The sequence below is a fragment of the Pyxicephalus adspersus genome, chromosome 2, assembly GCF_032062135.1.
Source record: "Pyxicephalus adspersus chromosome 2, UCB_Pads_2.0, whole genome shotgun sequence".
In the NCBI taxonomy this organism is placed as follows: Eukaryota; Metazoa; Chordata; class Amphibia; order Anura; family Pyxicephalidae; genus Pyxicephalus; species Pyxicephalus adspersus.
This window is the reverse complement of record NC_092859.1, coordinates 105,060,098-105,076,101: the sequence shown is the minus strand read 5'-3', so window position 1 is coordinate 105,076,101 and position 16,004 is coordinate 105,060,098. Positions and strand designations below refer to the sequence as shown.

General features: G+C 36.6%; 1 protein-coding gene across 1 annotated transcript in view; it reads right to left on the bottom strand.

Moving 5' to 3' along the window:
* Window positions 1-433: 433 nt before the first annotated feature.
* Window positions 434-16,004, bottom strand: part of GNAI1 (G protein subunit alpha i1) — a 39,837-nt gene continuing 24,266 nt past the window's right edge. Inside the window, exons 5-9 of the mRNA XM_072401737.1 lie at window positions 12,002-12,130; window positions 9,095-9,224; window positions 8,312-8,465; window positions 6,155-6,361; window positions 434-1,754 (exon numbers count right to left, since the gene is read on the bottom strand). Coding sequence (XP_072257838.1) covers window positions 6,171-6,361; window positions 8,312-8,465; window positions 9,095-9,224; window positions 12,002-12,130 — 604 coding nt within the window. The 3' untranslated portion in view covers window positions 434-1,754; window positions 6,155-6,170. The remainder of the gene's footprint in view (window positions 1,755-6,154; window positions 6,362-8,311; window positions 8,466-9,094; window positions 9,225-12,001; window positions 12,131-16,004) is intronic.

Below are 16,004 nucleotides of genomic sequence, written 5' to 3'. Positions count from 1 at the left end.
GGTAGATGGGATGTACGAATGATGGCTGACTATTTTTGGAACATCCAGTGGGATTGTCCTAACACTGAACACTCCAGGAAAAGCTATAGGCGTAAACTTTTTACCTTAACCGCTTACCTGATTAATTTTCAAAGGTTTTACTGTAAAAAAAAAAATGTCATAGGTTAACAATAAATGCTTTGTATGAAAAAAAAAAGAAATTTAAATAAACAGTACATTCAATTTTAAATTCCGTTTTTTTTATATTTAAAATTTGTATGTTTTTTGACAAAAATTGAGGGTACCCTGTATTGTAAAAACTGGATGTGATGGCAAAAAACTGGGGTCATTTCTGGATTTACCACCCAAAAATTTGTAAAACAAATAAGTGTAAGATCTAACGCAACAAAAAACGTGTTCCCCAGTGATAATCAATCACCATGAGTTCATTCCATATAGTGAAGTACAAAAACTTTAATGAAGAAGGTAACAGCAAGTACAATTCATTTATACATGTTCTGGACAACACAAAAGTTACTGGTGAATTTCAGGTAAATATGAAGCAACACAATTTTCATGAGATCATCTAAGAGTGAAGCCAGCAGTCAACTCACAGTGAGGTAAAGGTGTGAAAAACGGTCTATTCAGAATTTTTTAGTTCCTACAAGTAAATCAGAATATCTGAAAATTTTAGAGGTTTATTTTTAAAACCAAATAAAAGCATCAGGAACTTTATTTTAATTCCAAGGAGGGCCTACCAACATTATACCACCCTTGAAATTTACAACAGTGAAGGAATGATAAGATTTTAAGACAAAAGTGACAGTGAGGCAATTACAAAGACAGCATCACAAAGCCACACATTAAAATGGAATATCATGAAACATCATCTGGCTGCACAGTTCAATGGAAAGGCTCAGGTGGAATAAAATGTGGTACATATGTGGAATTGAATTAATGCCAAACTGACTCATCTATACAAAGTACTGCCATGGGTCAGCATGCCAAGAACAGGATTGTTCCAACAAGAATAAAGTCATCAATCTCAAAAAAATTTTTTGTTTGCATTTCAATAGCCCACAAAAAATGTTCTAGACGAACACTTGGAAAAAATCTATTTACAAATAAAAGATTTGTTGATTTTTAAAATGTATAAAAAATGCAATTTTGGCACCACCTGTAAGGCAATGCACAAGATAACTATCAGATAATAAAAATGCACAGTGAAGGCTCAGGCTGACAGGATGATTCTGTGTTACATGCCCCGGGGTTGTGCAACTCTAAGGTGTTCAGATTTTATTATGCTTCATTATTCATTATATATATCTATCTTACAGGCTTGCAAGGAAACATTGCAGAACACAGAATAAGGCAGCATGCATGCTTAAAAGGGAAAAAATAAAATATACATTATTTCTTTAAATAACCTAACCAGGTGAGAAAAGAAAAAAAGAATGTCCTCCAACAGCATTTCATAAAACAGAGGAGGTTTTTTTTTTTTTTGAACAAATCAAACTATTAAAATATTCTGTTCAATGTCTGTACAAATAACATTCCTACAATTACAGTATACATACAATCAAGATACCTTCTCCATTGTGTGGCCTAGTAGCAGTTACGTATTTTTTCTGTGTTTTTATTTTGAAAATTTACAAGACATGAACATAAATAAAGCTAATAAAACTGGCAAGTACAGTACTGGTCCGCTGTTCATTAAGAGTCTTAAAACCACTTCAAAAGCCATCGAGCTATAACAGGGTGAAGTCAAATGCAGTCTGGGAAAAAAAAAAGAAAAATGAAAGCTGTTAGTCCAGCAAATAGTTATCGGGTGATGTTTACAATTGACTATAGGGCAAAAAAACAGTCAACCTTATTAGTAATTATACAATGAATGACAAATCACAATATCCATATGATATCAATAGTTTGTTTTTCACAAAAGTTCTACCACATACCTATATTCTAAAAAAATAGCCCTTAAGGTTCACTTCAGTGGTTTTGCCTAGAATGAGAATTGTGGCAGACACCAAACGGTCCTGGTGTAAAACCGATTTTTGGGCTGGTCTTTTATTACAAATGGAATAAAGAAACATATTTGGTATGTATTTATTAAGAGCTAGATGAGGTAAGCAATGTCAAGGTCTACATCAGGGTCGCCCAAAACGTTGATCGCGAACTACCAGTGAACCGCAAAGGCAATCGATCACAGAGCCCTGCTTTACCCCTCCCTGCTGTTAATCAGCAGCCGGTTGCAACATCTGGGGATGTCCTTCTGTGTAAGAAGGCTCGTGTAAGAGTGGGGAGTGAGGGGGAAGCAGAGAGGGCGGGAGGGCAGTCTGAGGTGAGTAGTGCCGGTTAGCAGTTCTTTTTCTTGTGCAGCATGTCATTCTCCTATGAAAGATGACCTGTAGCTTTCCTTTCACTGTAGTTGTGTAGTGCAATGTCTGTGCAATGTTTTTCCATTCAATGTCTCATTGGCTCCAGTCACTTCTGTCATACTCTGTGTGTGTGTGCATATATAAATATATATATATATATATATATATATATATGTTTAGCATTTTTATTGTTGGTAGATCATTTTGACTTGGTCATTTATAAAGTAGCTTGCAAGCCAAAAACGTGTGGGCACCCCTGGTCTACATGATATCTTCAGTGGCAATGAAATTTAACCCACAACTAATTAAATTGTTCTCCTAGTGCTCCAGTCTTGCACAAATGGTATGTCTACGCTTGCTGTAATACGGCAAATAAAAAAAACAGACCCTCAGTTGCCTTCGTCCTACCGTTATGTACACGTTAGATTTTTGTCCTTTTTTTTAGCCTTATAGTAGCAACATTGGTATTTTGTAGCAAATCACAAGGTGAGGCTGAAGCAAGGGCTCATCCACATTACATGCAAATGAAGGAGGAATTTTAAAATGTCTGGTGTATATGGCACTCTTATTTGTGCCATCACTAAACCAGCATCTCTGTGTAGACCAGCCTTTCACTTCAATCTTTTTACCTTGGGGAAACGCTTGAAATAATCTTTCATTCCCTGGGAACCCCTACTATAATTGATATATCAACAGCTCACAGTAAATTAGTGTTATGGTCAGTGGAAAAAATATATCGTAAATTGCTGGTCATCGTGAAGAATATCACCCTTACCGGTTATTTACAGATATGATCTTTTTGGCTAAGCTGACCAGAGAGGCAAAAATTTGTCATTACTCAGGGAACCTCTAGCAATTACTGGAAGAAACCTAGGGTTCCGATGGAACCCTAGTTGAGAAACACTTGGCTAGAATTACATTTTACTTAGCATGCATGCACTTATCATTGTGCACACTGACACCTTTCACCCCCCACCCCGACACAGAACAAATGAAGGCTACGTACACATGTCAGATGATTCTCGTCCGATAATCGCCTCAGGGCTAGTATCGGACAAGAATCTGGAGTGTGTACAGCCCTTGTCTGACATCGTTTGTAGATCCGTCCTGGCAGCCTGGAGAGGAGAGAGTGCAAAGGGGTGCCGCTCCATGGTTGTCCCCGTTCCCCTCTCCATAGAGCAGCACGGTGCTGTAGGTACAGCGTTCGTTCAGTCTTGTTGTGAAAGATCCTTTCCAATGACAATTATTGAACATGTCTACATTCCCTAAGTGACCAAATTGGTTGCAAATTGATTAACAATCCATCACCATGAACAACAGTATTGAGGCATGCAGGACCCCCTAGGGTGCCCCAGCAGATACAAACTAGTGTGTGTTCGAAAATGTGCTTTTAAAATTTGCTACCCTGCTTTGGATATTTTTCCTCATTTCCTGTATATTCAGATACTTATGATACTTATGTTAAAACCTTTTGTAATGATAGGTTTTTGTGTTGGTTTACATACAAAATAACTAAATTGCAAACCTAACATGGTTTTATTTGGTATATTTCACAAAGATAAAAAAGCAGTTTCTAAAAAAGGTTTATAAGTGGACAGAAACATACAAAATGCATTATTAGTGCACTTTTCAGCAACCACCCAGCTGTTTATGGGTGGTTACTGGTGAGTTGGGTCACAATTTAGGGGCTACCACCTGCCTACAATTTTTTCCCACTCAGCTTTAAAACATTTCTGGGTTGAGCACTGCTTTTACCTATTAAAAATGGCAGTCCAGATGAACACTGCAGTCAGAAGGCAAAAGGACCTTGAGGCTGCACATGTTCCCTGACATGTTAATCACATGATTAGAAATCACTATGACTGTTTTCCAGTTGTCAGACTAAAATCCAGAAGTGAACGGTATTAAACCAGACTTGTACTCACTTAAATTTAATGCAACATCTGCGGGCTACCATGCCAACATCCTATTACCTTCTTTAGGTCTTTAAGACTTTGGCTGTTTGATTAATTGATCACAGCAGTATTAATGAACTGCTGCATATTTGTTTGACTTCATATTATAAAATTGTAAGCTGAAATGCACATGAACAGATCAGTGTTGATTGCAGTGGAAATACCATACAAATACAAATCATTTGGATGGTATGACTCTTCTGCATATTGAAAAAAAAAACAAACCTGTCTGTTCACACATTTTTGCTTTTTTAAAAGCTTTAGCTCTACTGTAACAAATTCTTGGCATAGGGCATCATGCCAGGGAATGTTAGAGTACCTTTGTATAGGCAAAAAAGACTAAAAGAATAGAAAAAAACATTATAGGAGTCATTTGCATTGAAAAATTATTTTCAAAAAACTTTTATTTTATACCATCTGACACGCTGGTCTAAATTAATTTGCTTAGAAACATACAAAAGTAACATACAATAGTAACAAATTCATGACACTTGGGCTGCCAGATTAAGCTAATACAATTAATGACAACTGCAATTTTAAACTTCTAACATTCTGACTAAACAGCTGTTTGTTTTGAATTTATTATGTATGTCTGTTCAAAAAAAAATAAAATAAAACATTTCAGCATAGCTCTGCAATTCTTGCACATGAATATATTTGGTCTCTTCAACAATGCTGTCAGAAAAATGCAAAAATACCTGTTGATCTTGCCAGAAATCTGATCCAGCTTTCCTGCTGGTAGCTCACCTGTCTCTACTGTAATGATAACCCAATCAGTATTGTCAGCCGTGCAATAGATTTCCAGACTACAGAACTTTCGTGATCCAATAAAAGTGGAAAAGATCTGGATTGAAAACATTTGCCAAATAATAGCAAAAGATTTTTTACAAAATCCTGGATCACATTGGATCTCCCATGATAATCTAAATTCACCAATCACGGGAGAAATTTAGTAAATCAGACCCTTGTTCCTGTCCATGGGAGGGTGGATTACAACAGAGGAGGAAAGCAGACAAACTGTTCTATGTATATTTAGGATGTAAAACTTTGAGCACACCTGACAGGAAGCAGGAGAAGCCTTTTTTGCAAGGGAGAGTAAACAAAGTGGATTAAGAATTGTTCAGCTCGTCCAGTAGTAAATTGTAATTGCCTTTTTAGTTAAAATATACATAATATATGCTTTTTTTTGGATTGTCAAACATCATAGTGTGCGATTCATTTATGTTTTTACTCCAAAAAGCAATGCTTCAATCAAACTGGAAGTTTGAGAACACAAAAGGTGCTTGTTCAACAGAATTACAGAGTAACCCTGCATTTTGCCTAAAATAAATGTTTTTTTCCTGTTTTTCTTTCCCTCCCTCATAATGTACTGACAAGGGATATAACCTCTCAGCAGATGCAAACAATGGGTGGCTTATGGGAAGAGTAATGCACACAGTTTAAGGACTTGATATATGTGTGGTGAATGTCAGTCTGGAGGAGTGGGGCTCCTAAGTATTGGAATGCAGAAAACCCTAGGAAACACCAACATGTAATGCTGGGCCTCCATGTTTGTTAAAATCAAATGAATGAAAAGGAAAGAATAGGAACAGAAAGCCCAAGAAAGAAAAAAATAGATAATACTGAATGTCCTCCAGCAAAAATTGAGAGGGGCTCTATCTGACTTGCCAAATCTTCTAACGTAAACTGTAAGTTCACAATGTTAAAAAAAAAAAAAACCGCAGTACGCAATTTCATTACAGAAAAAAAAAAGCCTGTACAACTGTGCAAGCCTGAAGTTTTTTCTTTTCTTCTTTTACAATGAATAGTATAAGCCTAAACATTTTACTAAATGCAGCTTACCATGTAATTACATATTTTAGAAAAGGCCACAGTCTTTGAGATTGTTTTTTATGATGACATCAGTTACTGCATCAAATACAAACTGCACGTTCTTGGTATCTGTTGCACATGTAAAGTGGGTATAAATTTCCTTTGTGTCCTTTCTTTTGTTAAGGTCTTCAAACTGACACTGAATATAGGCAGCTGCTTCTTCATAAGTGTTTGAACCTGAAAAAGAAGAAAAAAAAAAAAAAAAAACAAAGTTCAGAAATTTTGTATGAAGGTTATATGAAATGTGAATTCTAAGTTTCAGTAAGGAATATGAATGGAAATGTAATTCTGTAATCAACTAAAAATAAATTTTCTAAAAACTTTTTATATTAATAATGTTTTAGAGAAAAGGAGCACGCATACCAACTTAGGTCACTCACTAATTACAAACCTACTACCATATTATCTGGCAGTATCCCTATGGCATATGTCACCACAGTGTTATTCGCAGCTCCTTTTAGCCAGGTGCACTCCCCGGAACTTTTCAGTAACCAACGTGCTGTTTTTGGGTGGTTACAGAAGAGTTAGGTCACAATACAGGGGCCAACACGCACCAACAAAAATGACTGAATTGGACACTGCTCCATATTGTACACAGTGTATGGACTCCAGTTACCTCTGGTTTCTACCACTCTTGGCAATATTGAAAGCTCTCCTAATGTTTCCAGTCCTGCCAATATGCATTTATTGCTACTTCACTTTTTCCCCTCATTATATATAAACATTTGTATTCCACTTCTATGTACAATTCTCAATGTTATCTGTTCATCTAGGCTTCATTTATATTCTCATTGCTTTGGCTGTACTATGCATTGTCCTTTGCAGAGTGCCATGGAGAAAGATGATGCTTTATACATCATTAACAGCAACAAGAAGACTAATCAGAATTCTGACTGCATAGAATGTAACTGTATCTGACTGTGCAGGCAGAAACAACTTGCAACATTTGGCATGTTATGTTCAACTATGGGTGAGAAACTGAAAATCTCATCTTATATTTGTCCCAATTAATGTTGCAGGTCTGTCAGAAAATGATAAAATTCAGGAGGAATCAGGATCGCCTGAATTTCTAGATTAACTGCAGGTAAAGATAAATACTGGATACATTTGGAAAATTTAAAACCTGAATAATTCACAATTCTCCCAACTCAAACATGATTTGTCAGTACCAATACAACAGTAATTGTGTTCACAATAACACAAACAATCCCCTGCACATTTCTTTAAAGGTGGAGAAAAGAAAGTGCAGCTTTTATGGTCTTGATGTTTGTACCACCAAAATATACTACAACACATTACAAACATACATTCCCTATGTTAGCTGCTAAGCGAATTTATTATACTATTACCGCTGCAAAAGCAACATCTATTTTAAAAAGCTTCAACTGATGAAAATATTTGGGAGCATTTGCCATTTTGCACCAAAAATTGGCTAGGTATGTGACCCTATAATTTATAGATGTACAATAGGGGACAGTCATCCCGAAACGATTACAGAAAAGTGCTTCACCTGTGCCTCTTCACTAACTTCATAAAGCATATGATCAGCTAAAAAGATGTGGTGAACCACCACGCTGCGGTTATCGCCCCAGGGCTAGTATCAGACGAGAACCTGACGTGTGTACAGCGCTCTTCTGATGTCATTCATGGATCTGTCCTGACGGATCCAGGAAGAATCCCAATACAATTGAAGGGAGAAAAGCACAGCAGGGTGCTGTTCCCTCACTCCCTTGTTCTCCCCCCTCCCCTCTTGATAGAGTAGAATGGCACTGTATGTAGAGCGCTCATTATGCATCTTTCAGTCTTTGTTGGTGGAAATGATTGCGAAAGATCTTTCCAACGACAAAAATTTAGTATGTAGCCTTGGGATAAAAGTAATACTTTTCTAAGGTCTGCTGCAACTTACCATCTACGGAAAACAAACTCAGCTGCCAAGAATGTGAATCAAAATATAAACCTAAGTGTGTGATGACAATACAATGGGCAATGTCTATTAATGATCTCATTTAAGATATGTATACTGTCTAGTTTTAAACCCAGTAGTAGCAGACGGTTAAAAAATATATTACTGCCTGTTAAAACTTAAATAATTCTGGTTTAAAAAAAGTCACATATATGTAAATATACCTGCATATTCAGGATAGCAGATTGTCAGAGGACTCCTCTTAATTTTCTCCTCGAAAAGATCCTTCTTATTTAAGAAAAGAATAATGGAGGTATCTGTAAACCACTTATTATTGCAGATGCTGTCAAATAATTTCATGCTTTCATGCATCCGGTTCTGAAAAGGGTTAAGAACAAAAAACAAAATAAATATTTAACAACATAAAACCTTAGAATTTAAACTACAGTTCCATTTATTTTTTTTAACTGCCATATGGAACTCTAATACATAAATTTCACTCAACTCCAGGTCAATCAACAATGGTTTCACCATGCAACATGCAGTTTCATCTAAACAGTTATGCGGACAAGCAAAGGAAAAAAGAAAAAAAAAAGCGGGGAAAGGTCTTGAACAGATAGCAGGAAAACCTATCAAGAGAACTAAACCTGCTCCACGCTATTAATAAAAATTGAACAGACATTTAACATAATGGTCATTAATAAAATGTATGTTTAGTATGGGAGAACCATGAAAGCTGTGATTGCTGGAAACACTTTAGGCAACAGTCATGCCAACTTTCATGCTTTTGAACTTGGAATGGCAATACGTTTTTTTCAGGTTGACCAATACCACCAAAAAGGGTCCTTGTAAATATAAAATACACTTTTCCAATTTAAAAGACCCAAATGATAAAACTGTAAATACCATGAACATAAGACTAGGAGAGTACAGAAAAAAAAAGCTGGAGCTGAACATTGCACATCCATCCAGATATCACCTTGTGAAAATGTAACCTTCATGCTTACCATCTCTTCATCTTCGGCCAGAACCAAGTCATAATCACTCAAGGCCACGCAGAAAATGATTGCTGTAACTCCCTCAAAGCAATGAATCCACTTTTTCCTTTCAGATCTTTGACCGCCAACATCAAACATCCTGAGAGAGAAATGAGAAGATAAATGTTCAGCAAAGCTGTTGAAAGCATTGAGACTGATTTAGTTTTAAAGCTCTAAACCTAAATAGCTTTCACTAAAATACCAGCCAAGGACTACTATCTACATTTTAATCAGCCTTTTTCTAAATTTCCAATCAAGGCGTACTAATTTTAAACAGACGTGTCAACATTAAAATGTTAATTAAATGTAAAAAAAATTTGACTTTACTTTACATTCTTGTTTACTTTATGAGTGGCTCTTTTCTGAAGATTCAATGCAAAGCATCTGGAGCAGTGAAATAGTAACAATGGGGGCTATATATTGCAAAGCTCCAGGGGGTTCTTATAATAAAACATAGGATGGTAGAACTTTTCTATTCTAGCCACAACCTCAGCTTCTTTTTCTACTGCAGCAAGAAAAGCCAAAAGGTAATCTGATTGTTGCTGGGGGAAATATGAACACATGCAGTTCAGGACCATATGCATGTGGCTGACAAAATCATCTAGTTAAGCAGAATTTAAACATATGCCGAATTATTTAATGATGACAAGTCCATTTGCAAAAAACACTAAAAAATATAAAATTACATATAGCAGATATCACTAAAGGAGAAATACAGGAAAAATAATAAAGATTCTAAAAATAATAAGTCTACAACAAAGCACTGGCTCTAAACAATGGTAAAGAAAATCATACTTTCAAAATGGAGAATGTTAGGCTAAGGAAGAAAGAAATAAAAGGTGACTACATCACAAAAAAGAAATCACACAGAATAATAAAAAACTTTATGAAAGAATATATGTAACTTCAGAAAACAAGACTCCAATAAGGTATCTGTACACCTTCTGAGCAAATATATAATATGGATATTGTGTACGTGGCAGCACAGTGGCTCAGTTGTTAACAATGTGGCCTTTGCAGTGCTAAGTATCAGGTTCAAATCTCATTCAGGGCACTATCTGCATGGAGTTTGCTGGCTATCCTTGTTTCCTTTGGGTACTCTGGTTTCCTCCTCAAAAAAATTGACCTTACACAGTGGTAATGACTTATGACTGAGGGACAGTTAGTGATATGAGTATGGACTTTGTAAAGTGCAGTGTGTAATAGAAATGTATAGGACACATGATTCCTACCAAGGATCAAGGTCTATACAATTTCAAGTATTTAGAACTCTGAGACCAAATGCCTGGCAGAGTATAGTGCAGGAATAGGTGATGGTGATTTGTAGGTATGTGATTTGTTGAGCCTCATGTGCGTCTAGCCATGCTAAGATTTTGAATGTCAAATTATTATTTCATACAATGGGCTTGATGTATTATAGCTTTCCAAGGCTGGAGAGGATACAATTTCATCAGTGAAGCTGGTTGATCCAGCAAACCCCGAATGGTTTCTCAAAGCTTTTTGCTAAAACATGTTTTGAATCCTGGACAAATCCATTCCAGGTTTGCTGGATCATCCAGGTTCACCTATAAAAGTGTATCCTATTCAGCCTTGGAGAGCCTTAATAAACCAGGCCCAAGGTTCTTTGTACTGCATATTGAATTTTCAGAATGGGGAGGTTTGTATATTCTCCGAGTACTGGTTTCTTTAAAGTAAACATGCACCTTTCCCATGCTGAGCTCTCCAGACTTGTGTGGCCAGTACTGTCATATAAAATGACTGGATGATTAAATAAAACCTGTCGCTTTTATTTTGACTTTCACCAAAGTACATTGCAACAAAAACATTTTGCACTTTGCCCCAAAGAAGCAAAATTGTGCTGTCAGATAGTGAATAGCATAAGCACACTTATTACACTTGAACACACTTAAGCACACTTATTATCCCCTCCCAACGAAGGAGCATCAACATAGATAAATATTCTTCAGGGGCGTTTTACTGTGACCTTTAAAACATTTATCTGCTTTTAGCATCATGTTTCTGTAAAAGTAAAAAAAAGGCTTTAGTGCAAAACCCCAATCAATAGTCAGACCGTATGTAATGACTATGACGCCATTTGTTAATACAGTGTATAGAACACACATTTAAATGACCACTAGGAAAAGCCACAAGTATTTCAGAATGCATTCATTGGTTTTTCACTACCTCTTCATTAAAATAAAAAGGATCACTAAAACATATGCTTGAAATAAATCAGCTTGAGTTTACAGAAATCTAAGTACTAAACTGCAGTGGGCTGAAAACTAGCAGACGGCTTCTGCTAAACTATTCTGAGCCTTTGCTAAGGTTGTAGCAAGAACACTTGCTAACTGTCTGTTTACACGGTGTTTTATACATTCAGTGAATATTGTATTATACACAGACACAAATGCATGTAGCATTTATCTTTCAGTACATTGCTTCTTCATAATCCTAGACTTTCACAGCACAGGATCAGTTTGCATTTCTTCCCTGTAGGAATGCCTCTTCTCCATAATTCCAAGCATTCGCCTCTCCTTGTCTCCTGTGCTATAAGTGGGTGGAATATCAGCATTTGGATTAGGGGTTGCTGTTTGCTAGCATGGTACGTAGTAAGCAGGCACGATTGCACAACCTCATATAAGTGCAGAAAAACATAAGGAATCGATACAGGGGGTGGGTTAAACCAAGATGACAACTATTCTTTCATTTTTTTTTTTTTTTGTAGGTAAGGAAAGAGGAAAGGTATTCATAAACCTTTTTCACCACTAGAAAGATATTGTAAAATGACTTTCATTAACTTCCATTGCATTTATAATGCATCAAAACTTTTGCTGGACATAGGGAAACACAACTGGAAACATAAAAAAGAAGACTTACTTGAAATGAAGGTCTTTGAATGTAAAATGTGTTTCCACGATACCGGTAGTTTTTACTCTAGTTCTGAGAACATCCTGCTGAGTGGGTATGTAACTGTTCTGTGCTATTCTGTCCAAATCATTGAGGTAACTGTGAACAAAGAATGAGAAGTCATATATAAAGAATGAGAATATATAAAGAATGAGAAGTCATATAACAAGCCCACAAACCAGTATGGCATATTTTGCTGAATTATCACAATTCTAAACATACAAACTACATATTACTGAATAATACAAAAATACAGAAGGAAGATAATTTTTATTCTTCCCAAAAGTACATCAGAATATATATATATATATATATATATATAAAACGTAAAGTACCCTGTGGACATGACAACAATATTTATCAAATATATAATTTTCATACGTTTGAGGGAATGTCAATAATCAGATATTGATCACACAAGACATAAGGACCTGGCCATGTCTGCCTGTACAATTCTTTTACTTGATCCTCTCTGCATTGACATGAAGATTCTGGGTCAACCATGCCAACTTCAAAAGATTATACACTACATGCCCAGTCACCGTTCATTGTCTACAAACAACTCCCCATCACAAAATTAACCGCCAGCAGGGCAATCGGCTACATTATATTTACTTGTTGAGGCCATTTCAAGATTTGTATGTTCAAAACAAATACAAAAATGGTGAAGAATGTATAAACCACAGGTTATGACAAAGGCTCCTCCTGCAACAACATTGGCCCTAGTGAGCCATGCTGTATTGAAACCCTTTTTACAGGTAATCAGTACTGAGAAATAAGTAGGCTGAGATTACGGACTTGTTACTAACAGGTATTTAACTCATCGCTGGATATATACATATTTTTTTAATCACTGACCTGGAATAAACACACCACAGATAAAAGTCAGATCTTCTTGATCTGCATATGTTTATTTTGGATCTGAATGTCTCAAAACAAGTGGAGTGCAATGTGCTTTCATAAAGTCAAAGTGATATTGGCTCTAGAATCTCTGGTCATCCCAGACTGTCACATACTTCTCATATCTGAAACCTGAAATGTAGCTCATTGCTTTTTCAAAGCTACTAGCCAGCAGTTTTGGGAATGCTAGGCCCGAGCACTGTCAAATGAATTAAGGAGTCATTTCGCAGCCTCCCTAGGTCACCACACAGCAGATCTAAGCTGCTAAGAGCTATGAGGTTGGTGATGCCGTTGCTAGAATATCTCCTTGCCCTGTATGAGCATAATATATTGTCCCCTTATTGCAGCTGTTTAATAAATTGTGAGGTCATATCATCATTTTATACGTGGAACACATATTAAGACATCCTGGCAATAAAACATTATACTGGAAGGCAGAAAGAGCAGTCATCTTGTTTCTTTCATATCAGGTTTTCTTTAAGCAGAGCTAATCTTGCAACTACTCACCTATCCCTGTTCCATAGCAGGGCGCCACCATCTTCCTTCTCCGCTTCTTTAAAAAAAACAATTAGTCCATCTTGACTGGTCGTACGGGATCACGTAACTCCCATGTAGGAGCGCGGGAGTTCATTCATTCCCAGCATTGCCAGTATAATGGAAACCAAAGCTGAAGCTGCACATATGCAGCTCTGCTTTATGATAAATATCTGAAGTGATCAGGCTGCTAGTAGGGATTTATTGCAGCAGGGGCAACGCATGTTTGCAATAATGATCTGCCTGTTCGTGGATTCTGAAAAGTGAAACTTTAGTTTCCCTTTAGGACAGGAATCCAGCACCACAGAGGAGATGCTCTTGGTATATTAGGTTAAATTTCTTTGGGGCAGACAGTATGTAAAGTAAAACCTAAATGGGGATTTTTATTATATTAAAAAGGACAGAAATTAACTTTATTTTTCAATTGAAATAAAATAAAAATCATTCAAAATAAAAAATAAAAAAAATGTAAAAATTAAAAAAAGAATGTAAAACACTCCTTCGTGCAAACGTTCTATTCTTGAATCCATGTATAGCTGAAAAGACAAACCTATTCCTGAACGATAAATATTTTAATAAATGTCAAGAATAATTCCAAGAACATAAAGACATAACAATGTTTTCTCCTACTTCCTTTCAAAGATGGTCCTTCTTATACATTGTTTAAATACTTCTCCACCTATTTTTAGAATCAGTAAATAGTGCATCATGCTTCAGTCATAGGAATAATTATGTTACAGAAATAAAACAGTGGGTGGACAGAGCTCAGCAGCTACTTCAAAACAGCCTTCTTTCTTCAGCTTTGTTTTTTTCCTACATCATTTCGGTGGACTCCTCGAAGATTACACAGAGCTGGTATGTCAAGTTCAGTGCGAAGTGGTTTTTCTAATAAAAACACAGATGATGCCAGCTCATCTGATCCATAAATATGCTGACGGGATACATTAGTCATTATCTAGCCAAAAATACATAGCTGTACCAAAGGACCCATAAACTCTTAAAAATAAACGTACATCTCAATGTACAGAAATTTATATTTCTATGGCCTAAAATAGTACACTATGCTCAAAAATAAATGCTTGAATTGTTTCATTATCACAATTTACTTTCTGTGGTCTATAAATTGGACTTGTACAGTGACATGTATGTACACTGCCATTGGTAACGTAGCCTTCTAAAAGTGCGAGTTGACAGCTCTCACACTAATGTCCTAGGCTTTTTTCAGTTACTGACCAGGAATGCAATGAAATCTGTGACTTCAGGTTCGGAAGCCTGACAACTAGCTTGTCATCCAGATGCACTGAATATGTTTTGAAGCACAATTGGAGATTTTACAAAACTTTTTATAGGAGAAGTTTTGGAGTAAATAAGACTGTCACTGACTGGTGATTATGATTGCTGCCCAGGCCAGAAATATACCCTATGCTGACAAAAAAGATGGGGGAATCCTTTGACTAGAGGCAGAGAGCAAATCAAATCTTCACATGGGAATAAATGTGCATTTAACCAATTTTATGCCTGACACCTACACCTTCCTTGTGTAAACTTCTAAAAGCCCTGAGACTGCTACTGGGTACCATATCTGGCTGTAAATCAGAAGCCCCAGGAGGCGTAAAGTGACGCTGAGGTAGAAGGAAAGTTGCAGCTGGAAGATTTAGGGAAATAAAAAAAAAGGTAACATTCACCATCTTCAAGTAAGTAAGACAGTGCAACATCCCAATATTTACCCGAAGAGAATTTTAACATTCCTGAACGCTGTCACCTTTTAAAGAGTGACACTAAAACTTCTCTGGTAACAAAGTGAAAAAAAAAAAAAAGATGATGTAGGGAGGTGAGGGGTGAAGTTGCTGGACCAATACAGACAGTAGATTTCCCTCTTGTTTTCTAGAGTAGGGGAAGGATGTGCAAGAATGGAGGGAGCAGTGCTTGTAATTTGATTTTCTTAAAGTAGCAAAAATTTGGAGTTCTCCCCAGCCCCTTTTAGCTGGGGGCAACACCTGGCACTTTTTAGGAACAACCCGGCTGTGTGCACGGACAGCCTGGCTGGCAGCTCTGCTGGCAAAGAAGTTAAGAGGTATAATTTGTAACTTTTCCACTCCCTACCTTCTGAAAACTGACAAGCTGATGGCTTTCAATGTAAAATATGGTGTATACTAAGGGGGCATTAAAAAACTGAAACAAAAAGTATAGGAGGACAGTAGAAAGTGACCACGATTTTTAGAGTTACTGGGTATGTAGGACACAAACAACTGGGAACTGGGAACACTGAAACAATCAATTTGTTGTGCCTTTACCACCCAGTAAAATTTCCCTTCCACCTAACAAAAGTCCTGAGACACCGAAATGTTAAGCAAGCTTAAAGCCACATTGCAGGTGAATAAAAAAAAGTTTTTGAACAGAAGAATGCTGCAATTACGCACTTGAAACACTTTGTTAAAGCACTTGCTAGGGTCTGCTTAAAAAGATTGCCACGTAACAAATATAAATCTGATTACTAACAGTAGACTGCAATGTTGTATAGTGCCATATTGGACATCGG